Genomic DNA, 12,375 nt, shown 5'->3' on the forward strand with positions numbered 1-12,375 from the left:
CCCCTGTCCCTCGCCAGTTGCAGCCACTGTATCCCCGCAAACTTCTTAATCTCATCCGCCGATATAACTTTTAGCCGCCCTCTGCTACACTTGCCTTCTCTTGGAATCCACTCCGTTACTCTTAAGGACCAGCGGTTGTCTTGCCTTCGCATTGCATGCCCTGCCCATGCCCACTTCTTACTCTTGATTTCAACTAAGATGTCATTAACCCGCGTTTCTTCCCTCACCCACTCCGCCCTCTTCCGATCTCTTAACGTTACATCTATCATTTTTTTCCATATCTCGTTGCGTTGTCTTTAGCTTAAGCTGAACCCTCTTTGTTAGCCTCCACGTTTCTGCCCCATAGGTGAGTATCGGTAAGATACGCCTGTTGTACGAGGTCTGTTAGAAAAGTATTCGACTTTATTTTTTTTTGCGAACACCTGATGGATATGAAACAAGCGCGCTTGCATCAGGCGACCTTGAACCTTCATGCGCATGCACGAATTTTTTCCCGCCTGCCGATAGCGTCAGTCGCTGGGACGCAGCATTTGAGTGAGGCAGTGCGCAGTGCTCTCGTCGGTTTTTTATTGCAAGGAAAATGGCGGAGTGAAAGGAGCAGCGCTACAGCATCAAATTTTGCCATGAACTGGCCGACAGCCAAGTGGAAACCATTCGAAATATTCAGACGGCTTTCGGTGACGATGCTATGAGCAGCACACAGATTAAGCAGTGGTACAATTGGTTTAAAGATGGTCGCACATCGGTGGAGAACGAGCCACGCTCCAATCGGCCATCAACATGCCAAAATGACCAGGTCATTGCCGAACTGAATGCTATGGTGATGCGGGACCGTCGCGTGACTATCCGAGAAATTGAGGAAGAGGTGGACATGAGCAATTTCTCCGCACATTCCATTATCACCGAACATTTGGCCATGGAGAGAGTTGCGGCGAAATTCGTGCCGAAGCTGCTCACGGTGGAGCAAAAGCAGCTTCGTGTTGAAGTCTCACAGGACATGCTGGATTCCGCAAACAGTGACCCCGACTTCATCAACATCATAATCACTGGTGACGAGTCTTGGGTGTACAGGTACGACCCGGAAACCAGATCCCAGTCGTCAGAGTGGAAGCATTCCACGTCGCCAAGACTTACGAAGGCCCGCCAAGTGCGCAGCAATGTGAAAGTGATGCTGACTGCTTTCTTTGACACCCTCTGTGTGGCAGACCACGAGTACGCACTCCACAGGGTCAAACAATGACCAAAGAGCACTACAGGGATGTCCTCCGTTGCCTACGTGATGCTGTGAGGCGCAAGAACCCGGGGATGAGGTCAACAGGAAATTGGCGCACCCATCGCGACATTTCTTCTGCATATTCCTCGCACTCGATTCAGATTTTTTGGCGAAAAACCAGACTCCTGCAGTTCAACAGACTCCTTATTGTCCTGATATGGCCCCTGCGATTTCTGGCTGGTTCCCAAAATCAAAAGGCCATTGAAAGGAGCGCGATTTCAGAGAAGGAAGAACATTATGGCTGCAACGACAGCTGAGCTAAACTCCATTCCGAAAGGGGCCTTTTCGGAATACTTCCCACAATGGCAGCACCGCTGGGAGAAGTGTGTGGAGTCCCAAGTAGACTACTTTGAAGGTGACTAGGTTTGCAACGCTCCAGTTATGCAAGTTCTTTTTCTACGGCCAAATGTCGGATACTTTTCTAACAGACCTCGTATACTTTTCCCTTCACATCTCCCTTAATCACGTTCTTAGCGGCACGAGTTTAGTCCTCTGCCTTTTCTGACTACCCGCGCGCACATTGCGCGGCTTCAAGCGAGGACTCAAGCGCGTCGATCAATGCAATAGGTAGGGATCCAGCTTTTAGGTTCTAGCCAAAAAACACCGATAAATGTATGCCGAATTCATTTTTTCAAAATTCGGTTCTAGCCGAAAAAGTTAAGTATTTCTGGCATGCATGTCACATCTAGCTGGTTACTCAGTAGCAGCTACAGTAGGTCACAGCATAAAACTAAGAGAGAGATGGAACCAGGAACGCGGTAGGGCAAAGGTATCTTAAAGATAGAGTGACTACTTAGGAATCTAGTGAAGCAGCGCAACGGCACAAGGCCAAGGGAAGAAGAGGACAAACACAGCACCACCGAGTTCCTGTGGCAACAGCTTCTCCCAAGCCTCCGAGGGCTTGTCCCAAGAAAGCCTAGAGGGAGGCCCAACCAACTGCACAATGTGGATGGAGTTCACATTCCGGAGGAATTTCAACGAGTCCTTCGCCTTGGCCCAAAGTTTGCTGTTGAGCCTAAGATGAGACCACCGGAACTACTGGCAATGGTAAGGCGCGTGTCTCGACGAGCTGATGAACCAAATGCCAGTAGGTGCGTTTCGGATGGAGTAGATGTTGTGACGCGCCCGAGAGTACGCGGAATAGAATTGCCAATAGATAAGACCGTTAGATACCTGCGTGAAAATGCTCTAGTGCTGTTGACGGCAGACAAAGAAGGGGGTTTTGCTGTACTTTCCAAGGATAGCTTCCAGCAAAAAGCAGGTGATGCGGTCTCTTCACTTTTCAAAGAATGCAGACGAGCCTGCCTGGCAAAAGCCAAATTAAAGGCGAAACAGTTGTGCAAACAGCTACATTTAGAGACGCTTTTATCCTCTATTGACAAGTGCGAAAAATGCAGCCTCGACATGTTTTTAGCGCGAAAACGCACAAAATATACTTGCCTTTTCGAGTGATAGTTTCTGAGAAGGGCACGTGGCAGAAGAGCCTGGGGAAGTTGTTACAAAGTAACCTAGCTCACCTAACTATTGACGACCCTTATCAGGTAAAGAAGTCGGACGAAGTAATTGAATTTCTAAAAACAGACCAGGACAAGCCACTACGCGCATTTTTCATTGATGTAAAAGACCTATATTATTCCATCCCTCATGACAAGCTGTTAAAGTGCATTAGTGAAGCAATTGACGACTACGGAGTGGTAGCATTTCAGAACACTAGTGGCATTTCCGCAGAAAGCTTTTTAGACTTGCTGCAAGTGTACCTTCAGTCAACCTATGCAGAATGGGAAGGTACTGTTTTTATTCAAAAGAATGGGATCTGCATAGGATCTTGCATCGCTCCATTGCTAAGTGACATGTTTCTTGCTAAGCTCGACAGGGCACTCGAACAATCACTCATGAGCTCAACAGTTGCAAGAGTGTTCCTATATGTAGATGATTACCTAATTTTACATGATTGTGACCCGGCTAGCTTCGCCTCGGAAGTGAATGACTTGTGCGCGATATTCTGTGAAGTGCTTTCGCCGCTACAAATTACGCATGAAGTGGCGGTGATTGATCGCATTAAGTTCCTTGATCTGACCTTATATTTTACTGATTTCCATGTATGCTGGACATTTGATCCTAGGGGTAAAAAGCCCTTACTTCCGTACAGCTCAGCCCATTCGAAGCTTGTAAAAAGAGGCATTGTGGCGTCATGCTTTCAAAATGCCATGCAAAAATCCTGCCCACACAAGTTTGAATATAGTTTCTCCAATCAGGTTGATAGGCTAACAGACGCAAAATACCCCCTTCATATTCTGGCATCAGTAGCAGAAGGGATATTGAAAAAGCTGAAGGAGGGCAAAGCTGTCCCCCATTCCAAACAAAAAAATCTGGCAGTAATACCTTATGTTCATGTTGTGTCCCACAATTTGAAGAGAATAGGCAAAAAAGGCTGGAGTAGATGTTTTTTCGGCTCCTGTCAGACTGAGTGGCTTGTTGCGAGAGTTAATCGCCCGGATAAAAGATCGGAATCTGGTCATAATTGCAAGAAAAACCACAGGATGAAGTATGTGCCATGCCAAGACAACGTGGTGTACTCAGTCCCGTTGAAGTGTGGTGGGTCATACATCGGCCAAACTGGCCGGTGTCTAAATGAAAGATTTAAAGAGCACGCAAACAATGTCAAGAACGCGGCCCGCCACATAGGTATTCGCTGTCGTGACTGTTCATGTTACCCAGAATTCAAAAACAGCCAAGTTGTTACCAAACACAAGGATAAGCTTACACGAGAGATTATTGAGGCATCTGAGGTCATGAAGCTGGGTGTGAATTGTATCAGCACTCCTTCCGTTGCCATCTCGGTGAAAGAGCACAACTTCCTGATTTCAAATGAGCGATGTACACGCGATACAGCCGCATGCGCATAGTGACTGGGATTGATACTTTCTGCTGCTCTCTGTTTCTTTGTTTTTTCCATGGTGCAAAAGAGTATATATATGCTGTTAGCATCCGGAATAAACATTTGTTGTCAGTTCAGCGCTGTGTTTGTCCTCTTCTTCCCTCGGCCTTGTGCCGTTGCGCTGCTTCACTAGATATGTCAGACCAACTCGCCCACCAGTTCATGTTGTGACTTAGGAAGCGCGAATTAAGGCACGCTGTTCCAAGCAGGAAAGCTCGACCACTTGGCTAAGCTCCGCTGGCTATAGCGAAGTGCCCCCTGCTCAGTCTGATCATCGACTTCTCATTGTAGCTTCGTTGATTTTTCTACTGCGTTGTAAGGACAATGAAGACTTTTGAGTCCGCAGCAAGAAACCGTGAATGCGAAACCATGCATAAGTGGCACAAAGGTGTCGTGTTCTGGTTTCCGCGACGGTTAAGCAGTAGTTCCATCGCTGCATCAGCACGCGGAGCATACGGTGCGTGGTCCTTTGGTTTAGCCCAGAGTGCAAGCCGAATGTGACAATCAAGTTTTTAGAACTAATCTAGCACTTACTTTTTGGCTTACTTTTTGTTACGACTGTAAGAATTTCTTCACCAAAAACAGCTCTTACGGCGGCCATTTATGTGGTACATAATGCTACATGAGAGACTAGCTTAAAAAAAGACTTTAATGAAATTGCACGCCAGTTTTGACCCCACAGGAATAGCATATAAATACTTGATCGATAAAAACCGAATAATCGTATGACGGTAACATTCGCCGAAAAAAAAAACTAAACTGATGTTCAGAAATAAACACTGAAAAAAGACCGCCGTGTTTTCTAAACATGGAAACCAAAAAGTCCAACAGCTAGACATAAGCCAATTGTGACGCCCAACAACGTATCTCCAGGAAATGTAACACTGACATCTATCGCTTTAGCATTGCTGCCCGTACTTCCTCTTAATGCTTGGAACATCAACAGAAGTTTCTCGCCACGTTTAAGACAACGTTTAAATCACGGCTCAGATCACCTGGTGTTCTCAAAGGCTTTCAGTCCGCGTACGTCCACTTCAGCAAACTGGTGGCAGGGACAGGCCTGCTATAACACCTGACCTGGGTAACTCAAGCACATTACTATAATCAAGATATTTCTTTTAGATTAGAATGACAAGAATATCGCTTTGGAGCCGCCGAGGTGGCTCAGTGGTTATGACGCACGGCTGCTGACCCGAAAGACGGAGGTTCTATCCTAGCCGCTGTGATCGCATTCTATAAAAAGGAAATGCTGGAGACCAGTGTACTGTGCTATTTAAGTGCACTTAAAGAACCCTAGGTGCTCGACATTATCAGGCTACCTTCCCTACGGCGTCCTTCATAGCCTGAGTCGCTTTGGGACGTTGAACCCTATAAACCAAACCGAACTGAATCATTACAGCTTGGCGAACTGGAGGAGCAAGCATGGAGCGGAAAGAACCTGCGGCTGCTCTTTGGTTGCTCTTTAGTCCCAGAAACGCCGAAACTTATTTAGGAGTACCGGCCACGGTGGCTCAGTGGTTAGGGCTCTCGTTTACCGAGCCGGACTACCTGGGTTCGAATCGGACCGCGGCGGCCGCGTTTCGATGGAGGCGGAACGCAAAAGGCGCCCATGTGCTGGGCGATGTCAGTGTACCGTCTTTGTGAAAAGTAACCAGGCTGCAGGTTTTTCTTCTCCGTCGTATCATAAAGCTATTATGCCAGTCACCAAGCTCTAAATCTGTGTATTGTAAGAAGAACCCCTGTTCTCACCTTCAAAGAACTTTTTGATCTTTAGAGGAGCCGTGAGGTCTCTGTTATACGAATGAGAAGCAAACCATGGACAAGAAGTACTTGAAGCTGGGCTTGTTGGTGCATATTCGTGAAAGACATGAGAGCGCAAAACGGGGACACGTTTCGCTCTCTCATGTCTTTCACGCAAACCATGGAGCCTGGTTGCTTTGGCAAAGACTGTACGTTCTAGATCCACAGGTGGTTCAAATTATTCCAGAGACCTCGACTGCGGCACCTCTTTCTCCCTCTCTTCTTTCACTACCACCTTCCTCACTTCCCTTACGGTGCTGTTCAGGTGCCCGCCGAGATATACGAGACAGATACTGCTCCATTTCCTTTCCTCAAGAACCAATTTACCATTTTATTTAGGAGTCCTGAGCCTCAAAGCTTGGAGTATACCGTACCTCGCTTCGTCCTGGCACTTCGGGTGGGGATCAGCACGTCTGTCTCTTTCTTTAACTGGTCCTAAGTTTTTTTGCGCTGTTCGCCTCTTTCAGTATGCACTACCAACTTCAGGCCGTGGCACAAGGGCTTGGGAACCACGGGTGCAGCAGAGAACACCGTGCGCAATCTTGAAACACGTCCAACGTTATCAACCCCTGTCGTCCCCGGTGGCCGCCACCAGCACCGCACAGAGCACCCGTACACCCTCACCTGGACCACGACGGGCACGTGCAGGATGCCCCCCCATCGCTCGCCCGGGTGCCTTGCCCCGCGGCCGTTGACCACCAGGCCCGCCGAGTTGCTGCGCTGCACCTCCCGCGAGACGTCCAGGGAGCCCTGCTCGATCATGGACTTAGGCCGCCGGCGCGCCAGGATGCTCCGCCGCGCCACGGGGATGCGCGAGGGAATCTCGTCGCCTCCGCTGCCCACCTGCGCACAGGGGTATTCCACGGCTGAACCGAAGGCAGCTCCGGACAAGGAGGCGAAATGTGGACGTCAAGGGAAATTTTCATTTCATTTATTTTTTCCCTTAAAGGCCCGAGGGCATTACATAAGGGGGAGGAAACTCAAGATTTGTACCAACGACGAGAAGTACACTACTAGAGAAAGACAAAAAAAGTAACAGTAAAAAGGAATAAGAAAGTAGAGCAGGTAAGTGGCGCCGAAAAGGTTATACAATATCACTTTTTTTTATTACCTTAAAGACCCCCAGTTAGGGGGTATTACATAACGGGTAAGAAAAAAAATGAACACATGAGTAAACACAGGCTAAGGAATGATATAAAAAAGCAAGGACAATTTTTTGTATAATGTGCAACATTTAATTGAAAAGATTGCTCTCACAAAAATGATTTGCGATTAGTGCATGATACAATGGTGTTTGGCAGGGAATTCCATAGTGCTATTGCGTGCGGGAAAAAAGAAGAATGTGTTCCATGGGTGCACAGAACGATATCATAATCACCTGGACAATACAATGCCATCACTAGGTATGCCACCGTAACAAATAAATGAAGGTACCGAATACACCGCTCTCCTGCGTCCACGCTAAACGCAATATCAACACCTCTATGATGGCATAGGGTTCTGAATAGGTTTTCAACACGGCGGATATGACTTCCATTTAATGGCAAGCAAAAAGACGCAAGAGATTTATATTGGGGAGTAATTTTTCATTAGCATCAAGTTTAGCTCAGCAGTAATGTTATTCTGGAAAGCTGCACAGATTCTGTTCGAAGGAGACTATATAGCTTTCCTCTAAGGCTGCACCCATGTAATAAGGTTGATCCTTACTAGTAATTCCATTTTAGCACCCAAGCTTAATTATATCCCCAAGAGGTAAGCGCACTTAGCCTGTCACAGTTAGATAAGCGGCACCATGCCGTCGGTACTTCCGTCTCCATTTAGCGTGAAAGGATAAAACACTCACGAAGAAGGAATACATTTGTTGAAATGTGCTTGCTTCCCATCCCCAATAAGAAATACGTGCGCCGTCTGTTCGAAATGAATAAATGTTGCAGTTCTGTCGAAACCTTCACATCCGCGCGAAGTCTTTAGAATCTGTAGTTTTTCAACCTTGGGAGGGCTTGGCGTTTGAATTTTGCTGTTTTGACTATTACCACTCTCGCAGCTCCTCACTCTGAAAGACCTTGCGAAACCTATCCGAAAAGCTCCTCGCAGTCAAAAACCAACAGAAGAGGGAAAGTAATTACCAAAAGGCCTACGAGTTACGTCAATTCCCCGATTACAGTTGTGGCAGGGTTCCGCCGCAGCTTCATCGTTTTCCCCCTGTGACCTCGTCGCAGTTGTGCTGTTCAGCAAGCATGAAAAAAAAAGCGCTTTCCCGTGTTCTCTGTGCGTTCCCTAACACCGGACAAGGCCACAATGCGAAGGTTGTCGCTGCCACCTCCTGAACTCACCGATCCAGGCCTGCGTTGCCGCTCGTCGAGCGCCGACTCGTGCCTCGGGAAAGGAGGTGCGTCGTGCAGGCCCATCAGGCGGAAGGCCTCGGGCAGCTCGCACAGGCTGATCACCGACATGTGCTGGTCGTCCCGGGGAGGCGTCTCGTACTCGTCCTTGGAGTTCTCGTCGTCGGCGTCGGTGCCCGATCTCCTGGCGTACGCCCGCCACATGCCGGCCTCTTCGATGTTGCCTAGCGACCATCGGTCTTCCCGGGACGCCGGCGCAGGAGGTGCCGCCGGTGCGTCGAAGTAAATGGAAGGTTCGTCTGAGTGCATCCGAGTGAGCACATGGTTCCCCGAGCCGATCCAGACGCGCGCTTGGTCCGGTGGTGTCTGAGGTTGGCCCGGAGTCGAAAAGTCGTCTCTGCGGCTGCCCAGAGATGGCGATCGCTCCATGCTGGGCTTCTTGAGGATGCTCTTGGGCGCTGGGACACCCGTGGCGCTCGCTGACCGCTGCACCGATCGACTCTCCGTGACTGATTCCTCGCGGTTTCGCACTTCGAGAGCTCTGGGCTCCTTCTTTGGCGCGTCCTCTTCAGCCGTCCGCAGGTGGATAGAAGGCAGCGACGCCCTCCGCTCTTCGGCTTCTTCGTTGCATCTTGCAGCCACGTTTCGAGCCACGTCGACCTCGTAGACGTTGTCGTCGAACGAAGCCTGCTGTCTCAGTGGTGGCTGCAGGTGGGACCGGATGTGCTGCCCCATGGAAGGGCAGCTCCACACACGCGGCAGACTCAGCGGCGCTGGGCCTTGCAGTGGGAAGCCCGCCAGGGTGATGTGGTAGTCGGCCGGTTGCGAAACTGCGCGCCGTACGGGCTGCTTGGTGTCCACTTCTTCCTGTATTACCATACGACCTTCCTCCAGTCTTTTTCTCCTCTCGTCGTCGCCGTTCCCGTTCTTGCCGGATGTCCTCGCCGCCAGCTTGTCGAGGCCGTAGCCGGACGAGTCCCTCTTGACCATACCTCGGTGGTCCGGGGAGGCCAGCGGCGCGTTCTCGTCCATCTCGTCGTGGTCTGTCTCTTCGCTGTCGTCGAAGGACGCCTGCCACTTGGAAGCGAGCGTCATGGCCGCCGCGCCTCCCTTGGTGACCTGCTGCATGGCGGATATGTTGTCGTCGTCGGCCACCGCGAACTGCGTCAGGGACACGTCCCTGTGGCAGGGCCTGCGGTGCAGCCTCCGGTGCTGCTGGCGCTGTTCCAAGTTGGCGGCCTTCGGGTCCGTCGGAGGCGTGCTCACTGGAGGCGGGGTCTGCTGCTTCGAGCCGACCACGTCCCCTGCGGCCACTGCGAGCTGCAGCACTTCGTCCAGCGGCGAAGGTCCCTTGGACAGGTCGGCAGTCTCCGGCTGCGCAGCTTCTTCGGCCGCCGTCCTTTCCGCGGGAAAGCTGGAAGCGCCGATATGAAGGCGAGGCAGCTGAGGTCTCTCGTGGCGCTTCGGGGAGCGCTCTTCGCGAGATGGAGTGTCCCGGGCCGAGGCCGTGCCGGTGTCCACTATGATGCGAGGCGCGGGCTGAGGTCTCTCGTCGAGCCCGTGGCCGTTCTCTGCACCGCACGACAGATCCGCCTTCTTGTCTTTTGCCAGCTTCTGCGAGAACAAGGATCAAAGCAGCTTTTACGCATTGCAGGCGGCACACATGAAATACCTTTTTGTCTGCGCAGCAGGAGTGTAATAAAACAATGGCCGCCTAAAATATCAACACGATAAATCTTGATGAACAAAGCAAGACAAAACAAGCTCTCATGTTGTCTGCCCGTCTTCGTAACATGTTCACATGCTATTAAAGCGCGCAGTGAACCAGCTCACCAAATTCCATGCTTTGCAATTACTTAGCGCAGTGCACTGTCAAAGAAAGTGCGCGGCTCATGTAGTGGGGACTATTATTTTAGAACGAGAGCAGTTTCCAGAAAATTTAGTTTTGGTCAGTGTCACCCCACTCGGTTTAGCCACATGACAGGTACAGCGATACGTCATGCGTCATGCATGACGTTACATTTTCTTATCCAGCGGGCCTCTCTGCAGGTATACGCTTTGAGACACGTTGGTCTGCTGCTTCAGCTGTGCTAAATTTGGTAGGTGAGAGAATACTTCTACACAGCGTAAACGCGCAATCAGGAGACACAATGGTTGCTCCGCTCTGCCTGGTGTTGCGAAACAGAAGAACTAACAACAGAAGTCGCAACAAAAAGCTCTGACTCAGTTCAGTGCCTCACCGAACGAGGCGAAGCAATGCTTCATTTTTTTTCTTCACTATTACAGAGAGCAAATTAGACGACACACATTGTTGAAGGAATGGATGCGGCATGGGTAGTGCAAGTTGTCATTTTTTTAATGTAAACATCTTTCTTTCCTCCAATCGCAGCAGTGCTTCTTTGTTTACACTTGCGTTTTCGACGTATATGAAAGCTACTTGAGCTCCAAACAACTTCAGAGACGCAGCTAATACTCCTAGCAAAGCACCGTTGGCGAACCACCACGCGTCTTCACGCTGTGCATTGCAATGTTGCCACAATGTTCAGTTCTCTTATGGGTAAAAAAATTTGCTATTTATTAATCTGAAACCAAAGCGACAACAACGATGGCATGCCAACTGTATCAGCTGATCATGGCGTAACACTGGTCTTTCAAGAATAACGATGTGTCAAATTTTCGGCGATTCCCACATTTGCATCTTTATAGAGGGGTATCCGTGTCGAGATATTTGCCAGCCCTGAGAATAATGACAGCACAAGTTGAACTAAAGCTCATGTATTATAACAATACTGGTCGTTTTATGCTGCGTTTTTAAGTTGTGAGACATTCCAGTGGCTAAAAAAAGACACGGACGAAGGCAAACGAGACAGGACGAACGCCGGCGTTCGTCCTGTCTCGTCTACCTTCGTCCATATCTTTTTTTTTAGCCACTGGATTGTCTCACAAATGTAGTAGCAACCAACTAGTCCAGCTTTCTACGCTTAATGACATAGTTTTCAAGATGTTCGTGTGCCTTTCGAGCCTCATAAAAGCCAGCGTCGGTTCACTCGACCGGCACTTCGACACAAGCAAGGGCAGAAGTTGCTGTTCATGATAGTACAACTGTTGCCGACTTGAATATCTGGAAGACTTTGTCTTACGTGCTGAGCTAAAGACCACATCTGCTTCCACTAGCGCTACGTTGTCATTTTCGGCACATTGTCTTCAGCGGCATCATGCGCATAAAGTGATTTTGTGTGCCTGTTGGACAAGCACAGCGCATTTCACCCTCGGCCCACCGCTGGCGCTGACATCTCGCAAGCAACCAAGTGCTGTTCACAGTTTGATGGCGTGAAGAAGAGGTCACAGAATGGATTTCGACATACTTGTAGAGCACTAACCTTGACGCTCACAAATGCCGCATTGTGCATCATCCTCAACATGAAAACAAACACGCAGTTTGAAATCCCATTAAGCAACTCAGCGAGCTCCGAAAGCTGGACGCTTTACTCTTTCAGGAATTTTTAGGACGGTCGCCTACTCTCATATACCACAAGCCATATCGCCATTCTGCAGACCACGATCTGAAATTGAGACAGAAAGGCTTAATTCCAACACGTTTGAACAATCTGAATTACCATTTCATACATTGCCGGTGCTAGCGCATTGGATGAAGTAGGGACACCTCAAGTTTACCACTGCTCTAAGATATGACTGTATGGCATCAAGATAACCATTTCTTGATAGTTTTGTTTTCTTTCTTGAATCCTCTGCAAAATGGATCTCATGGCATCTTCATGGGCCGAGCCGACATACGGCGAATGAATTTATGAAAACTCTACACTCGCAATAATTTATTTTTCTGCGTCGGCGTTTGTTTGCCTAAATATCCAAGGGAAGCAGAGCCGGCAGTATTCACCCACAAGAGGCAGTATGAGCATTCCTGTCTGGCAAGAAGCGAGTTCGTCTGCAGAACTGCAGCGCATAGACTGGCAGATAGCGATTCCCGCACGCCATCTGGGAAGTGCTAAGGAGCATTACTA

The 12,375-nt window shown here is 49.2% G+C and overlaps 1 protein-coding gene across 3 annotated transcripts in view; it reads right to left on the bottom strand.

Annotated features, from left to right (window-relative positions):
* Positions 1-12,375, bottom strand: part of Asator (tau-tubulin kinase asator) — a 198,981-nt gene that overhangs the window by 6,637 nt on the left and 179,969 nt on the right. For all 3 annotated transcript variants that reach the window (XM_089555291.1, XM_089555290.1, XM_089555292.1), the window contains exons 10-11: positions 8,345-9,967; positions 6,636-6,854 (exon numbers count right to left, since the gene is read on the bottom strand). In XM_089555291.1, coding sequence (XP_089411417.1) covers positions 6,636-6,854; positions 8,345-9,967 — 1,842 coding nt within the window. The remainder of the gene's footprint in view (positions 1-6,635; positions 6,855-8,344; positions 9,968-12,375) is intronic.

Source organism: Amblyomma mixtum, chromosome 8, assembly GCF_055824585.1.
Source record: "Amblyomma mixtum isolate Tamu chromosome 8, ASM5582458v1, whole genome shotgun sequence".
Classification (NCBI taxonomy): domain Eukaryota; kingdom Metazoa; phylum Arthropoda; class Arachnida; order Ixodida; family Ixodidae; genus Amblyomma; species Amblyomma mixtum.